This window comes from Cuculus canorus, chromosome 4, assembly GCF_017976375.1.
Source record: "Cuculus canorus isolate bCucCan1 chromosome 4, bCucCan1.pri, whole genome shotgun sequence".
In the NCBI taxonomy this organism is placed as follows: Eukaryota; Metazoa; Chordata; class Aves; order Cuculiformes; family Cuculidae; genus Cuculus; species Cuculus canorus.
In genome coordinates, this window is record NC_071404.1 from 65,027,309 (window position 1) to 65,047,577 (window position 20,269).

Here is a 20,269-nt window from a genome sequence, read left to right on the forward strand (position 1 = left end):
GAATGCTGCGGATTTTTGTTGGTTTTGGTGTCATTTGGGTTTTTTTTTGGTTTCAGGTGGATTTTTTTCCCATCTTGTTTTAACGTGTGGACTGGGCAACCTCTCCCTTTTTTTTTGTCTTTCTATTTACACTTCACTGACACTAGAATCTTCTTTAGTATGTTTCAAGAAAGAGCAAATGCCCTATTAATTGAAGCAAAAACCCCGGTAATTGAAGCAATTGCATTGAAACCAACCCAATAGTTGTCTGATTTTATTTGGTTTTGTTTTCTAGGGGAAGAAAAATGAAGTAAATAATTATTCTATTTTTGTGATTTGTCAACATTTCATATGTTTGATTTTTGGAAAGTGTAGTCAGTTCAAGAAATGTGCTGTCAGATAATTAAAGAAATAAAACCCTATTTCTTCGCTAATTTATTAATTCTGTCTTTTGCCTTGTGCAGAGCAAACTCTGCTACTCTAGCAGAGGAGCTAGAGTGAGCCAAACCAGCAACATAGATAAGAACAATAGTCTGGCTTTGTTTTCCTCTTCACAAGATACTGCCAAATGCACATCATCAGGACTTCCTCTGGATTTTGGGACACTGACCATGTTTTATGTTTCTCATAAGTGATGTAGACGCATGGGGAGAAACCGAGTATGCAGATGTCATGAAGAGCTTGTTTAGATGATGGCTGATGTGCTGGTAGATTTGCTGTGAACATAGTTCTATCGTTGTTATCCCAAGTGGTGGCTCAGAAATGCGAGGGAGCAGTGGCTTATAGCAGCATGTGCTGTCACAGTGGAAGAGCTGACGTGTGGGGTAGGAAAAGAAAGGGAAAGTGAGACATAGGAGAGTAGGGAAACTTGATAGATCACCTGCTCAAGTCATTCTGGGTGTGTCACTATTGAAACTGCTTAAACTCTGATGTGACCTACCTGGAATTTTTGTTTCTCCGAGTTATTAGAACTTGGCTTCATCTTAGTAGAGTTTCAAAATAGCCTAGGATGAAAAACATAGAGGTACCACTTGACACCTGCTCTTGGATTGGGTCAAAACAGCTGCTAAGTTTTGGCTTGGTGATAAGAGGGTTTAATCATAGAATGGTTTGTGTTGGAAGTAACCTTAAAGATCATCCAGTCCCAACCTCCGTGCCATGGGCAAGGACACCTTCCACTAGACCAGGTTACTCTTAGCCTCATCCAGCCTGACCTTGAATATCTCCAAGGATGGGGCATGCACTACTTCTCTGGGAAACTTGTGCCAGTGCATCACCACTCTCACAGAGAAACATTTCTTCCCAATATCTAATCCAAATCTCCCCTTTTTCAGCTTCAAACTATTACCCCTCATTCTGTCACTGCACTCCCTGATAAAGAGCCCCTCCCCAGCTTTCCTGTAGCCCCCTTTAGGTACTGGAAGGCTGCTATAAGGTGCCCCTGAGCCTTCTCTTCTCTAGGCTGAATAAATGCTAATTTCTTCTAAAAGCACCCTCCTTGTTCCTCCTCCTCCTTGTGGTAAAGGAATCCATAAGGCACCTGCCACCACATCCTATAGCACATGACTCTGAAAAATGTTCCTAGTTCAAGGCTGTGATTTTATATGAATTCTGTTGCAGTGCTTCTATTGGTGTATTGATGTTTTTACACTGTTCTTAACCTGGCTTGTATTGGACCACAGTATATTGTTGGAAACTGATCTGTGTATGTGATTTTAATATCACCTCAGTATTTTAAATGGTAAAAGTGTGTGCTGACCTGATCTATAGCACTGCCTCTGCCTGGTCCATTTTCTGCCCTAGTTCATGGGGAGAAAATGGCCAGCAACATAGCTCGCTTCAAAGGTAATGATGGTTCTCAGTAGGTCATCTTTACCTCTTTGCTCAGACTCATGTTTCCTTTATTTTCTGGGACAATTTGAATTAATACTTTCTTGAAATGAATAAAATAGGAAAAAAACCATTTCTTTTCTCTCCCAGTTCTCTGAAAGCTCAGGCAGAATGCCCCTTATCAATTGCACTCAGCTTCTGGTGAAGGTATTTTTCATGTTGGTAGCAGCTGGAGTGACTTGTTTTAAAAGAGAAGGAATGCAGAAGGTAGTGTGGCATAGAAGGTTCGCGTCCTTTTTTTTATTATTTTTTAATATTTTTTTTTATTGTGGTGACCGTTCATCACCCCAGGTCAAATCCCAGAACAGACTGAGCTAGAAAAATGTAGGCCTGGATAAAGAAGATAGATGATTTTTTTGGTAAGTATCTTGGTAAAGATAAGATTAGCTTGAGAGCCTTAACCTGTATTTTGATTAATTAAAGCCTGCTTTAATGTTTCATACTTCCACTTTTGCTCCTTTTAAAAAAGGAAAAAGCAATTCCTTATACTGATTAAAAAGCTATTAAAAATTACACATGTAAGGTAATTTAATTTCCTACATGTGTATGTACATGCTGTACATGTGTACACTGTTTATACTGTTTGCTTTAAGTTTGTTCTTTGATAATGGCTTGCCAACGAATAAGGAAGGAGAAAAATCAAACAAACCTGGAACATAAACTGAAAAGATTTGTTTTGTTTACAGGATAATGTAGTAACTTTAAAAATAAAATAAGACCTAAACAAAGAAAACCACAGCAGAATGGAGCGTAACAATGAACAAAGCTCAAAGTAGCGAATGGAAATGTCTGTTTGCAATAAAGATGGCAATCATACCCTGTATTTTAGGGCTGAAGTCTCTGGGAGATTGCAAGCGCTTCCCAGGGGGATGCAGGAATTCAGATTCTCTAGGAGTCAGATTTTGGGGGAAGTGCCGAGGAGTAGAATATCTGAGGAAATAAGGCAGGAAGCTGAGGAGCCAGAGAGTTTGTAAAAAGCTATGTGCTATGCCAGTTCCTCAGCTTTTCCTGTTCATGTGATGAGCTTGCGTAGTAACAACTCTGCAGCAGAGTGATGCACGTTGGCTTCTAATGCCCTGCTGCAACCTGTGAAAGGGATGGTGGAGTAAATCTTTCTTACATGGTCCAAGTGAGATTTGACAGAGCTTGTCTGCAAGAGTCATAGGGTAGGCAAGGGATTGTCTTATGGAAGGAGGAAAATAGGTAAGAGAGGTAGTGAGGTAAATGATGAGAGAGCTTAGAAAAATAAAAAACAGGGACAGTGCTCTTTCATATTTGTGGAGGCAGAGGTTTAGAGAGGTGAGAAAAAAGTAAATTCATCAAAGTTTGGGACACTGAACAAGGCATCTGCTGTGCATTACTGGGAATTTAAAGTGAAATTTTGAACAAGAAAAATTCACTAAGAAGCAGAGAAGGAAGTATCTTTTAGTGGACAAACATAAAGAATTATAAGAAAAGCTGCTGAAAAATAGCGCAAATTCTTTAGCCTCCCATTTGTCATGCAGTCTGCCTGTGAATTTATATTGCTTGGATTTGGAAGTATTGTTTAAGAGATGCTCTTGGTTTTATCCCTTCAACCAAATGTAGTGCAAAGGATCTACTGCTGTCAAGGGGTATCAAAAAGACCTCTTCAAGAACAGCAGTGTTCAGTGAGCAGATTTTAAGTAGCCCTAAGGTCTCTGTACCCTTTCCTGAGACTGCAGCTGATTACATGGAGTATTTGAAAGGATTGTTGTGAATATTTGCTTTCTTTTTTATGGATGTAGAATCTGGAACAGTGCTCTTACAGCATATTCTGGTGCAGAGCTGTCTTCTGGAAGGCCCTGTGTTCTCTTTCTTAGCACATACCAAATTTTAGGACCTAAGAATTTGCTGTTCTTTTCCCTGCTAATCTCTTTGTTTCCCTGACTTTCTACTCTTCATCTCTTCCTTCTTCCATGCACTAGGAACTCAACATGTAGTATCCAGGGACTTGGACAAAGTTGCCCTTGCATGAAATGATGTTTTAAACTTCCATCAAACCTGTAGAAGACTTATAAATGCTTTTAGGAATAGGGGCAATAAAGTAGGAGGACAAGGATGGTTTCTTGAGCTCTGGTACATGGCAGGCTTTGTATTTCAAAACTGTCGCCTTCTACAAAAGATGCAGAAGTTTGTTCAACTCTTGACGCATGTTTGAACACTGCTTGACGTGGTTGCTTCCAGTACCTGCTCTAGCATTTATCAGGTTATGATTTCTTCCTGTTACTAGCTGCTCTGTGATTACATACCTCATTAACTCTCACTTCTTTCCTTCTCTTGACAGCTGCAAATCAAAAAGAACCCCTGACTCCCCAGTTTAAAGTGAAAGAGGAGCCAAAGGATGAAGAAACTGCAAGTTCAACCTTGTCTCAGTCCAGCTATGTGTTCAGCCAGGAATCGGAAGCCTCAGCTCCAAACGTCCCTGAGGAGAAAATTAAGCCGCAGGAAGCACAGGCAAATGTGATGAGGCCGGACATGTCAGTCAAGGCAGCATCTGAGCTCCTCATGAAGCTTTCAGGTAGATACTTAATTTAATAATATTCAACTTTGTTGGGTATTTTTAATGTATGCTGGCAGGTTACCTTGCAGAAGGAATATTTAGCTTTAGTAGCAAATGAAGGAACAACTGAAAAGGTCTGTCAGTGCAGGTTCATATACATAAGACATCTCAGTTTGGTTTGTCGCCACAGTATCTCATTATCTGTGCTCTGGTTTACAAATTAATGACTATGGGATAAGTCAAAAGAAACGATGCCTTAATGCTTTTAGATGCTGTAATTTTTAAAATGTACCAAAACATTTTAATAACAATTTATTCACGTCACTTCATTAATATCATAAGAATGCATCTGTACTGAACTATATCTTATATACCATAAAGCTTTTTGGTTTTTCTCACAGTATCTTGTGTTCAAAATTATAAGATACCCTGTTAAAAAAAATAATGTTAAAAAAAATAATGTTAACTGAGCCAGCTTACTGCTGTAGGGAGACCACTCAAACTTGCCTATGTTGCCTTAGTGATACATCCTTCTGCCAGACAAGTAGACAGTATGCACGTGTGTACACATATGTACCATTATAGCTGGAGAGTCCAATAAAAATGTACATTCTGCTAACTATGCTTTGTCTAACTGTCAGAATCAAGGTTTAACTTTAAGGGAAAGTAAAAGGATTGGATTCTCCCTGCTGGGAACAGGTTAAGTGAATGACAAAAAGGCTTTGAACTTCTAGTAGACTTCAGTTTTCAGGACTAAGATGTGAAAGTCAGTCTGGAAGGCTGTTTCATACTTCTGCACCTGAACTGGACGAGTCAGTTTTTAAGTCTGCTCCAAAACTGGATAAGACTTTTTTTTTTTTTTGAAGTATGCCAAAATCACGAGGTGCCGGTGAAAATGCTTACAAGTTTAGTAACTTCTGAGATCCCTACTCAAGCTATCTGAAGTTATTTGGCTTAACTGGATACTGTCAGCATTGAATTTGAGCTCAAATTTATATCAGAAAGACTTTGACTAGGATCTCCCTCATAAATTCTAACATGTAATCGATTCACTTCTGTTCATACCTGCACACTCTAATTTGGAGAAGAGTTTGACTCCTAGGTTTGCAAGCCTTCCTTGTTAATAGTGCAAAAAGTGCTTTCCAGGTGTAAAAGTTAATCTGAGCAGACGTTTCCCAATTTTTCACAGCTTCCCGCTTACTAAACATTTGATTATTGATGTAGTGCACTGTTGCTGCTGATAATTGGTTTGAATATGGTATTCTGGTAACAGAACTTTAGAGTCTAATGAATCTTAATGTGTGACTTTATTTTTCTTGAATATTTATAACTATTTTCATATAGAAAGAGCTGTGCAACTTAATGATTTCTCAAGTACTTTGGAGTCACTAGGGTTCTTGATTGTGTATCTTGAATGTGGCACTAGCAGGCTGTGTTTAAATAGTTTTATTACAGGCTATTAGAATACTTTTGTCTTAAACATGTTTATATGAGCAAATTCTTGAGTTCTGTTGGGAACTCCTAGTCTTTAAAGGCTGTAGTAAAAAATACACTAGTTTTGACATTTGTCTTATGATCTCCTAGAAATTGAGACGTTTTTGCTGATAGTGGTGTTTTTGGTTAAGCCGTAGATTAGAAGGTAAAAAATTGCTCTAGGATTTACTCAGTGTTGCTGCGGTTGGTATTCCTGAATCAGCCAGTGGGTGGGGTTATCCAGTTTTACCGCTTACAGTGTTCTCAACTTGTACTTCTTTCTGAATTGCCATCTAAGGCAGAGACTGTAAAGAAAGAAAATACTAAGATGCAGTTTAATATAGGGCAAATATACAGTACTGTCATTAGTGAGTTTTTAGTATTTACTTTATGTACAATACTCTGAGATCCCTGATGACTTCCCAGCTTATTGTAAACAATTCTGCACTCTGGTTTTGGTGAGTTTAGAACTTAAACAATTAAGCCACTTCTTCAGGGTAAAGTGAAAACAAAACAAACTTCTTGCTTTTTTGTGGTACTGGAAGGAGTGAAAGAAAAAAAGGTGGGGAAAGAATAGGTATATCTGCATGTTCTACTGTCTGTGAGAAATCTTCAGTCAAGTGCTGTTATTAGATTTAATATATTATGTAATTGGGTTTAAGTCAGGTCCTTCCGGGCTCTATATATTCTTGCTAAAGATTGAATGGATTATATCCTTGGATTTTTTTTTTCTTTTTGCTTTCTTCTGTGTAACACTAATTACCAAAACTTGCACTGCATACAAATTCAGCAAGGGATTTCAGGTATAATAGTATTTTGCTTCCTGTATTCCTGACATACATGCTTCTGTCATCCCCTGAGCAATAATATTGCTGATTTTTGCAGCTTTGTGGGTGCCTCTTGGGATTTAGGCACAGTCCTTGCTGTCTCTTTTCATGTGAAGGATACGCTGGTTTATATTTTTCACTGGGGAACCTCTTTCCCAGAGATGCTGTGTTGCTAGCTTTTAGCTCATCTTGTGCAGTGTGGTGGCAGGCCTTCCCAGCTGTGGAACCTAGTTTGGACTGGTAAGAGAGTCTGCAAATCACCAGCCCTTATGATGGAGGGACTTGTCAGCCATTCAGAAACTACTCTAAAGCTAGGAAAAGTTAGAAGTATAAACATATTTTACTGTAGGAGGACATTAACAGAACATTTACTATTGTGTGGAGGTAGATGTACAGAAACAAGACAAAATCAAAAGCAGCTGTCTGGTTTAGTTCTTCTACACAAGGCACTCTTTTTTCTTATTAAGCTAAAGCTATCAGGACACTGGCATGCTTCTTGCAGCACACAATCAGTATTTAAGATCAGGCCCTTACTGCATATTACTTTTGTGGAGCTGGACCTTACTTGGAGGTGACCTGCCCTTTTATACCAGTTTTTTTCTCCACTGTCTTCTACTTAGATTCAGCTCTTCTACTTCACAGTTCAAAACCATGATACTTAGTCACTTCATATCTAGTCACACTTCTTCCAAAGGATTATTTAAGCTAAGAAAGTTAACGTCTCCTGGGCCTGTCTAGGCAGAACTCATTTCCATCCAGACAGTCTAAAGAAAACTTCTTACCAACCGATTTGCTATTTAAAAGCAAATGAAATGCCCGTTTGGAAAAAATGGTCTTTAGGGGTGTTAACAGGCAAAATTGGAGCCTCAGTGCAGACTTTCAACCTATGTTTTACAGAAGAGCATAAAAGTCCTGTGATTTATACAAATGTACAAAAGTTGGCTGTGAACTCTGTCCATTATTAGGTCTTGGCAGAGACTAGATCCAACGATAAGCAGAAAGATTTGAGGAAGTAGTGTAGTGGGGCAAATCGCTCTTGTCTCTGTTTGGAAGGGTGCCATCACTACCAGATTTTAAATCCTATTAAATGTTGCAAAAATCACATATAAGAAATGGAATAGTACATCTTAACCAGTTTTCAGCAGTCTTATGAGTTCTTTGTCGTGGAAAAGCTAATTTTTTTCTCAAAATGTTTAATAAAGTGGTACAGCCCAGTGAACCTTGGTCAGTGTTATACACTGAATTTTATAAATTGAAAGTTAGATTCCAGAGGAGACTGAAATTTAAAATAAATGTTAGCATTTACATGCTAATATTTGAGCCTAAAACCTCATTTTTCTGTTCGAATAGTCATGCTGCTAATATGTTCTGGGGATGTATTATCTTTCAGAAGCGTACAGGGTTTTGACTTCTTGTCCAAAAATGAATGCGGAGCTGGAGATGTATAAAATCTTTTTCAGGTACCAACATTTTATAAGTAATATTTTACCTGTGTGCCTCAAACTATGGCATTAGTATGTCCCCATCTTTCCTAGAAATGTTGTCTGAATCACATTTGCTTTTATTTCAGCTGTATCTTATTTGTGAAATGTAGTAATTTTCTATTTCAGTAGTAACTCAGGTTGTTCTCCTCTGTCTTTTATTTCAGTGGATCAATTCCCTGTGCATAGCACAATTGCACATCTCCTTGTTCTCACTAGCGAATGCACGACCTTTGTACTATTCAGTTCCTTTAGATTTTTTTTGTGCTTCAGTCTACAGGTCACACAGTGCTTCTTATAATACACCAATTCCCCAGTACCAACAATGTGTCATCATTTTGGGTTAGCAGCAGATGCAATTAGTGCATACATACATTTTGTGCCAAGGTCATGAAGCAAAATGGTGCATACAATTGATTCCAAAAGCATTCTTGATCAACTCCATTTATTATCACATAATTACATGACAGTTCTTCTTTCGGCACAGCTGGTTATTGCAGAGGGTTGGTGGTATTTTTCCTTTTTTTAATTGTCTTTATCCGCTTGAAAATGTTTATGTCAATTCCCTATTTCATGCCTTGCAGTTAATTTTTTTTACACTATCTTACATTTAACTGAAAGCACAGGGATGAGAACTTCTATTTAGAAAGAGGAATGAAAAGAAAAAAGAATGCTAATACGATTGTAGCGTAAGATGAAGGCTAGAACATCTCAATGTTACTCCCATTCCGAAAATGACACGTAGTGCATTAGGCCACAGCAAGGTGAAGGACTGTCAGAGAAGGCTTTAAATAATCTTATCCCAAAACCAGTCCAGTCACAACAGCACAGACTTCCAGAGGAACTAAACAATATTAGTTTAAAAGTTTGCTAACTAGGATTGCTTTCGATGTGTGTGTGGCTGGACAACTGGTATCAGATTTACCTCATTTTAGGGTTTGGGTGGCTTTATGCTTGGCTGTCATCAGCAATGTGAATTGACAATAAAACCGAGTCCATGGCTAGGATGCTGTTATTCTTAGCAGTCATAAAATCTTTCCAGGTTTATTGGGTTGTGTTGACAGTCTTCAGGTTTATTGTTACTATGATGAAGAAAACGTACATTACTGCATTCTTTGGGTGAAGGTAGGGGACAGAGGAACTAACGTTCCTCTATATTTCTTTTTCATAACTTCATGGCCTGTTCTGGGAAGCACTTGTTGGAGCTCAGCTGTGGTCTTTGGAGGGAGAGCTGTTGTCGGGACCTCGTAAGAGTCTCCATACGTAGATTGCAGGGATGCTGTCAAGAGTGCTTTCATCCCTGCTTAGGGAGCCTCAATAATGGACAGAGGGGTGAAAACAGAGTGAAGTCCTTTGTTCCTTGATCTCTGAATAGTTCATTAGAAAGGTCTGGCCAGCAGCAGACGCTTCTGTAGAAGCCCACAAAAGTAAATGGGAGAATATATGACCCAAAATAAGACTTTCTTTTGATGAGAACTAGAGAGATGGCAAATCATGGCAATTCACATCACCAGATGAAGTCCCACTCCCAGCCAAGGTTTTTCTGTTGTGTTTGGTCTTTTTTTTCTAACCAACAGAAATGTGAAATTGATTGTGAATGGTTAAAGTGTATCTTTTTCTATACTGTAATTAAAACACAGCTACAAGTTCCTAGATAGCTAGATTTACTGTAGCAATGTGTCAGGTTCCAGACTGTGGTTTTTTCAAGATTTTGAGACTCTCGGGTCAGTGCTATACTACATGAAGTTCATATCCAGCCATGCAGTTTAATAAGCTTTTTCACGACATCCGCATAATAACATAATCCCAAAGAAGCTCACCTAGCAGTTGTTTCTTACCTATTGATAGATTTTGCTTTGTTTCATGACAATATTAATGTCTAAACCGGAAAGAAGGAAAAATATGAAAAAATTCTGCCCATTTGCAGGAAAGTCTAGCATGGGAAGGCTGCAAAGTCTAAGGTCCCCCCCCAGATCTTTAAAAACCTCACAAAACAACAAAAGTCACAAAAAAAACAAGTACCTTTTAACAGAGCCTAGCTTTCAGTAGAGTAAATGCCACACTATGCCTTTAAGTTATTACACTTCATCTTCTTCCTTTTCTCCATGTCAGGGTAATCTTGACATTCAATGAAAACCGTGTTAATTTAAAAGATTAGGTAATTTGGAATAATAAGAAATCATAATATCTGTGGTACAAGTGTGTTTCTTTTGGTGCTCTGGATTTGATTTTATTTTATTTTGGTTTGGGGTTTTTATTGTTTTTGTTTTGGTTTGTTTTATTTTTTAGGGATTGTCACTAAAGGGGTTAAACAACCATCCTGATCCTTTGCTTTACTGCTGTTCCTTGATGGTGCTCAGCCAGGTGGGAGTGATCACAAAGCTAAGGGAAGTGGGCATGTCAGTTCTTTTTCAAATTGTCAGGGGATTGTGGATGCACTGTATTTACAGAAGGGCCTCTTGCAGTCCCTCTTGCCTTTGGAGAGTCAACTCGTAAAGACAGGAGAACTGGAGCCAGGCTTTTTGCAAAGGGACACCTTGCTGCAGGAATACTAGGCTAGAGTTTTCTTGAATTGGGAGACTTGCAGAGATTGAAATATGTTGTAAAATAACAATGCACTGCACATGTAGACTTTTTATCAAATTCTTCTTGATCTAAGTTTTGAGGGGTTGGCTGTATTCTGCGATTAGAGCAGGTAGGCAACATAATACTACCATTTAAGTGGAAGGAGCAGCAGGTGTATATCACAACTGAAATTAGTCTTTTGCTTTAATTTGCTCTTTTTTTATTTTTCTTGCTTTGCATTGTTGTGAAAGTAAGCCTGTAGTTGCAAAGTTCTATAGCATGGGAGTTCAGAGGTTCTACTTGAACAAATGTGAGCCATTTTATGATTTTATTTTTTTTTTAATGCAGGCTCTTCTTACATTAATTCAAGGCCCATTGACATTGTCTTATATAAAACAGCAGTTTGAAAAAAATACTAGCAAAATAAAGCATCAAGCACAGCGCCCTAGGGAATGTCAGATGTTACTTTTTGTGTCTCTGTAGTGGAACCTTCAGGGCTCACCAACTGTTCCCTACCTCTGAGGTTTTATCTAAGCTGTTTTAGGGCATGTTTATCTCTAGCAAATCAGAACAATTAGCATAACAAAATGCCTGATTCTCCTTACTGGAAGATTTTGAAGTTGGTACAAGTTGACCCACTAGTTACCCCTGTCTTTTTGATTGTCAAAACTAGTAGATGAGTTCAATTTATAAGGCATATGGGAAAGGCTTTCTTTTTTGAGTTGATTCATAAGGTTGATTTGTAAAGCTGATGGGCGTTTCAGCAAATATGAGCAACTTGGAATTGTGGTTGCAGGATGAGGTTTTAAATAAAAAGGTAGAAAGAAGCATGAATGATTTAACAAGGATTCATTTGATTTCAGCTATGGAAAGTCATTGGATAGTTATTGTATCAGCAAAAGCAATATTTACTATATGACTTGTGTTTTTTATTAAATCTGCACTTGATTTTGACTTTCATCTCAAAGTGAAAAGCACACTGTGCTACATTAGAAGAGCATGTCTGTGTGTCCCCTCTAGAGCAGGCTAGTGCTGCACAGAATGATAGAATAGTTTGGATTGGAAGGGACCATGAAGGTCATCTAGTTCAACCCCTCTACAATGAGCAAGGATATCTTCAACTAGATCAGGTTGCTCGGAGTGCCCCATCCAACCTGACCTTGAGTGTTTCCAGGGATGGGGCATCTACCACCAATCTGGGCAACCAGTTCCAGTATTTCACTGCCTTCTTTGTAAAATATGTCTTCCTCATACTTAATCTAAATCTGCCTTCTTTTAGCTCAAAACTTGTCTTATCACAACAACCCCTGCTAAAAAGTTTTTCCCCATATTTCCTGTAAGTTCCCTATAAGTACTAAAAGGCTGCCGATCTACCTGGAGCCTTCTCTTCTCCGGGCTGAACAACCCCAGCTTTCTCAGCCTTTCTTCATAGGAGATGTGTTCCATCCTTCTGATCTGCCCTTCTTTGGACCTGCTACAATGAGTCCGTGTCTTTCCTGTGCTGAGGACTCCAGAACTGGGTGCAGTCCTCTTGATGAGGTTTCACAAGATCAATCTGCTGGCCATGCTTCTTTTAACACAGCCCAGAGTATGGTTGGCTTTCTGGGCTGAGAGCACGTATTGTTGGCTCGTGTCCAGCTTTTCATCCACCAGTACCTTCAAGCCCTTCTCAGCAGGGCTGCTCTCAACCCCTTCACCTCCCAGCCCATATTGATACCAGCATTTGCCTCGACCCAGAGGTACAGAACCTTGCACTTGGCCTTCTTGAACCTCATGAGGCTTATGTGGGCCCACTTCTCAATTCATCCCATCTCTCAGGAGTGTCAAGCACACTAGTCAGCTTGGTGTCATCTTGCAAATTTGCTGAAGATGCACTCAGTCCTGCTGTTTATATCAGTGATGAAGATATTGAACAGTACTGGTCCCAATACAGACCCCTGAGGGACACCACCTGTCACCTATCTTCATTGGGATGTCGACCAGTTCACCGCTACCCTCTGGGTGCGACTGTCCAACCAGTTCCTCATACACTGAACAGTCCACCCATCAAATCCATATGTCTCCCATTTAGAAAGAAGGACCTTACAGAAGTCTAGGTAGGTGACATCCATAGGTCTTTCATTGTCCACTGAGGTAATCACTCCATCACAGAAGACCACTAGGCTGGTCAGGCAGGAGTTGCCCTTGTTAAAGCTATGCTGGCTGTCTCAAATCACTTCCCCATCCTTCCTGTACCTTAGCATGGTTTCTAGGAAGATCTGTTCTATGATCTTTCTAGGCACAGAAATGAGGCTGACAGGTCAGTGGTTCCTAAGGTCCTCCTTTCTACAGGTTTTCCAGTCACCGAGGAATTAACCTGACTGCCATGACTTTTCAAATATCATGGAGAGTGTCCTGACAACTACGTCAGCCGGTGATCACAGGACCCACAGATGGATCTCATCAGGTCCATGGTCCCATGTGTGTTCAGGTTTCGAAGGTGGTCACACACCTGATCTTCTCTTACAGTGTGAGGGTCTTTGCTCCCCCAGTCACCGTGTTCTGGTCCATCCACTCGAGAGGTGTGGGAAGAGTGGTTGTCAATGAAGACTGAGGCAAAAAAGTTATTGATTACCTGTCCTGGTTTAGCCCCAGGTGGCAGCAAAGCCCCACCTGGCTGCTTGCTCACTCCTTCCCTGCTGCCCCCTCCTTCCCATCCCACTTTACAATGGGATGGGGAGAAGAATTGAAAAGAAGGGGTAAAACTCGTTGATTGGGATAAAGACAGTTTAGTATAGAACAGCACAGGAAGAGAAAAATGACAACAATAAAAGAATCTACAAAGTAAATGACACACAGCACAACTGCTTACTGCCGAGAAAAATCAATGCCCACCCTGCTCCTGAGCAGTGATACCTCCCCCAGCCAGCTCCCCTCTGTTAAATACTGAGGGTGACATCATATGGTGTTGAATATTGCTTTGGCCAGTTTGGGTTGGCTCTCCAAACTGTGTCACCTTCCAGCTTCTTGTGCACTTCCTGCCTTACTAGGAAGAAAGTTTACTCCATCCCAGCCAAAACTAGCTTAGTACCTCAGCCTTCTCCTCATATGTTTTTACCAGTTTGCCAGTCTTTTTCATCATGGGGGTACACTTTCTTCGACCTTCCTCTTCTGGCTGACTTATCTATAGAAACCTTTCTTATTATTCTTTGCATTCCTTGCAAAATTCACCTCCAGCTGTGCCTTGGCCTTCCTGACCCCATCCCTACACAACCAGGCAGCATCCCTGTAATCTTTCCAGGGTACCTGGCTCTGCTTCCTCCGCCTGTGCATTTCCTTCTTGTCCCCTGTTCTGGCCAGCAGGTCCCCACTCGCCCATGCCAGTCTCTTGCTTTCCTTTCCTGATTTCTTACACCTGGGAACTGAGAGCTCTTGCACTCTATGGTAAGCATCCTTAAGGATATGCCAGCTCTCTTCTACTCCCTTATCCCTGAGGGCAGTTTCCCAGGGGGTCCTACTGACTATCTCCTTGAAGAGCTGGAAATTCAGGGTCCTGACTTTACTGTTTGCCTGACCAATATCCCTCAAGATTGTCAACTCCATCACTGCATCTCTCTCTCCCCCTTCAAGGCTAGTTTAAATCTTTCTCAATGAGCCCTGCTACCTCGTGAGCAAAGACCCTCTTGTCTGTTTGAGAAAAGAGAATCCCATCTGATGCCAACATGCCTGGTGTTGTGCAGGCCATGCTGTTATTAAAAATGCCAAGATTGTGGTGGTGACACCAGCCATGGAGCCATGTATTAATAGACTGGGTGCATCTGTTTCTTCCAAGGTCACTGCCCACAACTGGAACGAGAGACAAAAGAAATAACATGTAATTCATACTCCCTTACCAAACATCCCAAGGCCCCAAAGTCTCTTTTGATTGATCTTAGACTGTGCATTGTGGCTTCATGCCCACCTACATGGAAGAGCAGTAGTAGGTAACAGTGTGAGGGCTATAGCAGCCTAGGAAGTTTCCTAGTCATGTCCTTAACCCAGGACCCAGGGGGACACCAGACTTCCCTAGGAGCAAGGTTTGTCTGGCATATTGGACCTTCTGCATCTTTGCAGCTCAGTGTATCCAATAGTTTTCTCTTATCTGTTAGACTGTTTCCACATCACAAAGTTAAGGTCAGAAAAAGTTGTATTTGGTGACTTAGTTCATCTCTGTCAGATAAGCAATGTTCACTGCTGTGCTCTTATTCTGAGTTTCATCCAGTTTAGTTTTGAATGAGTAGCAGACCATACTTAGGAGATCACTGTCTGGGTAAAGCTGCCATGTTTTGCTAGGAGTCAGACATCTGTAATTCTATAAAAATCTGGCATGAAGAAAATTACTCTTGTAAACTAACTTTGGATTCTGATACATTACAGTTCATTTAACCTAGCCCATTTACTCACGGAGAAATGTGAAAGGGTAAAAAAGCCAAAGCTATCACGATTTTAATTATTTTAACCAGGAGACCTTTGGATATACCAGTCCTTGAAAAACTTCAGCTGCGCTATTTGAGATACCTTTGTAAGGAAATAAGGGATATCAACTTACTCCACAAATAAACTCACTATAGCACAGAAGGGAAAATAATCTTCAAGAAGTTAGTTTGACTGCCTTTATGATGAGATGGATATGGGCATAACCTTAATTACAGTCTTTTGCCTTCACAAGATATCTAGTGCAGTATGCGTGTGATTGGTGCTCATGGGGCAGACTGTTTCTCTTTCATTGGCTCTTGTAGAGTTATCATAGAAACCCTCCTTCAGTCTTCTACGTGCGGTTGCATTTGGGAATTGGAGTATGACAGGATTCATATTTGGCAGGGACATTCTGTCAGATCAAAAGAGTGCAGCTGGGAAGATAAAGGTCAAAGGAAATGATCAAATATGCAAATTTAGGTAGCGCATTTTGAGTGCTAGCTGATTGTGAGAGAGAGAACATCATTGGTATTGCTTGGCTCTTGCCTTAGTTTGGGGTCATATCGGTTTGTCTGATTCAAATGCAGGGCAAGGAATTAAACCGTGTGGAGCAGGAACAGAAATAGAAAGAATATTTTAAAAGTAGAGAGATCAGCAAAGGTCAGCTTAACTCCGCACCTAAATTTGGCAGCTGGGTGCAGAGCTTGGTCTGTCAGACATCTGAAGAACTCATTTGTTTGCAGAGTTACCTGAGCTTTTGATTGACAGTGTTACCTGATGCATTCCTTTGCTGTTCTGTGTTCATTTTCAATGCACAGCATGCTATTTTTATACTTTCCAACACAGATGCAATGTTCTGTGGTTTTATAATAAGAGGCTAATGGAAGCTTTAAATAAAAAGAAAAACAAACAGAGTACTTAACAGGACAAAAAAGGCATCATATGGTATTTCTAACTTATCTTCATTTGAGAACTCACTGTGAAAATTTCCAAAGTCTGCAATGGATCTGGTGAATAGTAGAGGGTGAAGATTTTTAGCAATGTTTATATGTTTCTTTTAAAGGTCGAGAAATGTCATAAGAAAAGACTGAAAGCACTTCATGTAAATTATTCCTGGAACACATCCAAGTGGCTTTTATCTCTTGGTTTTGACATTATTTTTTTTAAAGAGCTGTAAGCGTCTAAGACACTTTTTTTCCCCACTTAAGAACAACAGGAATGTGGGGAGAGGGAGAAACCAGAACAATGAAAAAGAACTTGGTAGCACACATCAGCTAAATTTTAGGTAGAATGCGTATGCCTTCACACTAAAAAGATTCTGTTTGTCCTTGGCTAGAGACTACAAAATGACACCAAGCAGAGGATCAGCTTGAGGATGTTATCAGGGATGACCAAAAAAGTCAGTTTAAACAGTTCTGGTACCTCTGAGATTCATTGTAATATTAAATAATTGAAAACAAAAGGCCTGGTGGTGTTTGAAACATTTGCATTTGGAATAAAATCCTAGGCTGACACAATCAGATGTGAGTTAGAAAGGAGAGGAAAAACAGAGAGAGCAGCAGCACATAGATTTATCAAGTGAAGTTAGTGGATTCCACTCCCCTTCCCCCTGCCTTTTCTTCTCTCTGACTCAAAGTTAATAGAAAATACAGTTTGTGTTTGGGCTTTTTCTTAGGAATTGGTATTAATTAGTGTTTTTTAATATCAGAGCCTTCTAAGTAGTAAATTTGACAGATGACAAGGGAAATTCCACGGGAGGAAACTTGTTGTGCATAGTGCCTCCATTAGCGACCTGATGCTATCGTCGGGATGGCCAGCCCTGTCTGCACCAGCTAACATGCTGGCCCACAGTTGTAGAATTGGTCACGTCCCCCTACTCTGGGCAAGGGCCAGACTACTCTCTCAAATTCTAATCCACTCAGCATCTAAGCTCTCTGCTTCTATGGCTCTGTGTGCTGCAGTGTGCCTGTCCCTACCCTTTACCACAGCCTCTTTCTTTCACTGTGTGCAAGGGTTGCCTTGTCCTCCTTCGGCTCATGCAGTCTGAGCAATTCAAATTCATGTTTTCCTTTGACTCCAGCTGTGGAGGCTACATAGGCAACAATTTAGGGCGTGTGTTGATGATGAGTAACTGAAAGCAGATTTTCCTTAAGGTTTTCAGTATCTTGGCTCGTTCCAGAAGTACCATGCACAGGTTTGGGCAAAATAAATAATCCCATGTACATTTTATTGTTGAAATTATTCCTTACCTGGCTGAGAGCGGTGAGGTACTGGCACAGGTTGCCCAGGGAAGCTGTGACTGCCCCATCCCTGGAGGTGTTCAAGGCCACATTGGATGAGGCCTTGAGCAGCCTGATCTGGTGGGAGGTGTCCCTGCCCATGGCAGGGGAGTTGGAATTAGATTATCTTTAAAGTCCCTTCCAATTCACACCATTCTACGATTCTATGATTCTGGTATTTAATTGTGTTCATGCATTTATTTTCTTGATTCTCCCTGACGTATTGCCTGTCTTAGACAGCTGCCTGTTTCTGGTTTGTCTGGTCAGCATGCAGTTGGCAGAGGCAGCATCTAGTTGGGCCGTTCTGCCGTGATACCAGTGTCCTTTTGGGAACACTCTGAATGAAGATCATTTAAAAAAATCGTCATCTTTCTCTGAAACTAAATTGAAAATAAATTCTACAGGCCATCAACTTCTCTTTCCCTGCTGAAAGTCTCAATCAGGAGGGCTGCATAGTTATTTGGGTTGTGGTAGGCAAATTGCCTTGTAGCATTGATTTTGAGATTTCAGAGCTTTTATTCTGAAGGAAAAAAAAAGAGCACTTGCCTTGCAGCCAAACCAGAGCATTCAGCAACAATCAGGGAATCTCAAGTGTAGAAAGTGAACTATAAATTGGCTTCTAGACTATGGTTTTGTTTGGTAGACCAAGGACACTGGAGAAGGTGGCAAGGAGGGAAGGACATGAGCTTATGGAAACCTGTCATTAAGGTTATTGGATCTTGTAATGTATGTTACTTCTTACAAAACCAGACTTTAGAAAAGCATGGGCCCCAGAATACTCCTCTTCTTTTGAAAGCATATGCAGATATAATAAACCAGAGGAGCAGATGAGGTTTCCTCCTCCATCCCTATTCAGTACTTCTGACTGACCATGCTGGTACTTCTGCTGATAAAGAGTAATTTAGACCTCTTGGTCTTCAGTGCCTGCTTTTGGAGAGCTGGTGTGTAGCTGCAACTTCGTTTAATGAATAAAACCAAAGCTTCACTAACTGGTGTGTGATCACCGAGTATTCATAGAAAGTGATATAACTCTGATATTTACAAATATGCAATTATTTTCTGCTCTGTAGTTTGAAAAATTATTTTCAAGAGGTTGCTTCTATTTATAACCTGCAGAAGAATACTGTAGTAGTCAGCTGCTTGCTTCTTTTACCATTTGCAGTGATACGGTATACAAAATTATAACTTAATTGTGATTCCTGCTTTAAGTACTCTGAAAAATTGTAGCCTAATTAAATAATTGTGGCAGCTGTTTATTTTTTTTAAATACGTATTTGCAGCTGAGAGTTACAAGGAAACCCAGATGGTAAAGATAAAGGAAGAACCAATGGAAGTTGACATTCATGATTCACAGGCTTCAGTATCACCCAGCCAACCCAGCCAAACTGTTGGCTACAGCACTTTATTAGGGCGAGACATTAGTGAACACATACAGAAGGCACCAGAAGGTCGTGTGCTCCCAGAAAGAAATCTGTTCAGCCAAGATATATCAGTGAAGATGGCATCTGAGCTGCTCTTCCAGTTATCAGGTAAAAGCAGTGGAAATAGTCCGTAGTTGAATGAAAGAGCGAAAAGAGATTGTGTACAACCATGAAGGTGCTATGGAAGTGTGAGATCGCCAAGGCTGAAAAACTCTAAGAGTCAGAGCCTTTCTGCCTTCACATTTGGAATGCATAAGCCTTGCCAAATGTCCCTCATAGTTAGCATATGCTTTAGAGCACTGTGACAGTCAGGTCAAGTTCACGATATTTGAACTGAATTGGAAAAGCCGGAGTTCAGCTCCTGTGTTTTTGAAAGCTAATTAAATAATTTGTGACAACTGGTTGATCCAGGCCTTTGAGTACACAGGAACCTATAGATGGCAGTTACTGGAATAAGTGGCCGTGACTGCAGCACACAGTGTGCCTGAGGCTGCACTGTCCATTTCTCTTCACAAAGAAGGTAAACCTCAGCTCTTGCATAAAGGCAACGATATCAGCGCTGTGTTTAATGTTTGTATTGCATGCTTTGCATGGAACACTAACACTGAAATATGAAGCTGAAAAAATGTGTTGGGTATTAGTTTAAATAAAGTCATGTCCATCCTCTAATCATGCCGTAACCATTTACCCTAAATTACTCTGGATTATGCTGTTATCAGAAAACATTAAAATAGTTCTGCTGAATAAAACCTGACAGGGAAAGTATGATACATGCTAATTGCAAAAAAAACGTGTATGTTCCTCTGCAGAAAAGGTGAGCAAAGAGCACAACCACAATAAAGATAATGCCATCAGAACTACAACCAGGTAAGTACAGTCCATCGTTATCTGCAAAGCTATAGTGTAAATGGCCTTGCTTCATTTTGCTTTATGAACAAATGTATCTGTCTCCTGCAAATGTGACCTGATATTACAAGTATAAGATATTTACATTATACCTATAATCTGAAAAATTACACCTATAGATCTGATTGCTTTGAGTTCATGAAACAAAAGGCCTTTAGTCCAAAGTGACTGTTCTCTGATCAAGTATTCACACATCATTTTAAGAATTATTTTTTCTACTTTTTTCTACAAAAACTGAAACTTAAAAGAAACTGCATCATACATGTAGCGCTTGAGGGAAGAACAGGCTGACAACTGGATTTTAAGACATGGACCAATGTAAGAAGGGGTGATTTTGATTCTTCTGTCAAATTTGGATTTCTTTAATAAAATTTCAGTTTATTATTTCTATCATCTCGTACCTACTAGAGGTGAATTTGTAGAGGTCAGACTGTAAGACAATGCTAACGAAACATTTGTTAATGATTACAGTCACATTGATACAATAAATGAA

At 40.0% G+C, this 20,269-nt stretch overlaps 1 protein-coding gene across 8 annotated transcripts in view; it reads left to right on the plus strand.

Annotated features, from left to right (window-relative positions):
* Positions 1-20,269, plus strand: part of ZNF827 (zinc finger protein 827) — a 105,097-nt gene that overhangs the window by 48,485 nt on the left and 36,343 nt on the right. For 6 of the 8 annotated variants that reach the window (XR_008449621.1, XM_054065137.1, XM_054065138.1 and 3 more), the window contains exons 5-7: positions 4,175-4,408; positions 18,730-18,978; positions 19,680-19,737. Coding sequence is in view for 7 of the 8 variants with exons in the window: in XM_054065137.1 (XP_053921112.1) it covers positions 4,175-4,408; positions 18,730-18,978; positions 19,680-19,737 (541 nt within the window). In the remaining variant the exon portion in view is untranslated. The remainder of the gene's footprint in view (positions 1-4,174; positions 4,409-18,729; positions 18,979-19,679; positions 19,738-20,269) is intronic. The other 2 variants (XM_054065135.1, XM_054065136.1) reach the window with 1 other exon arrangement.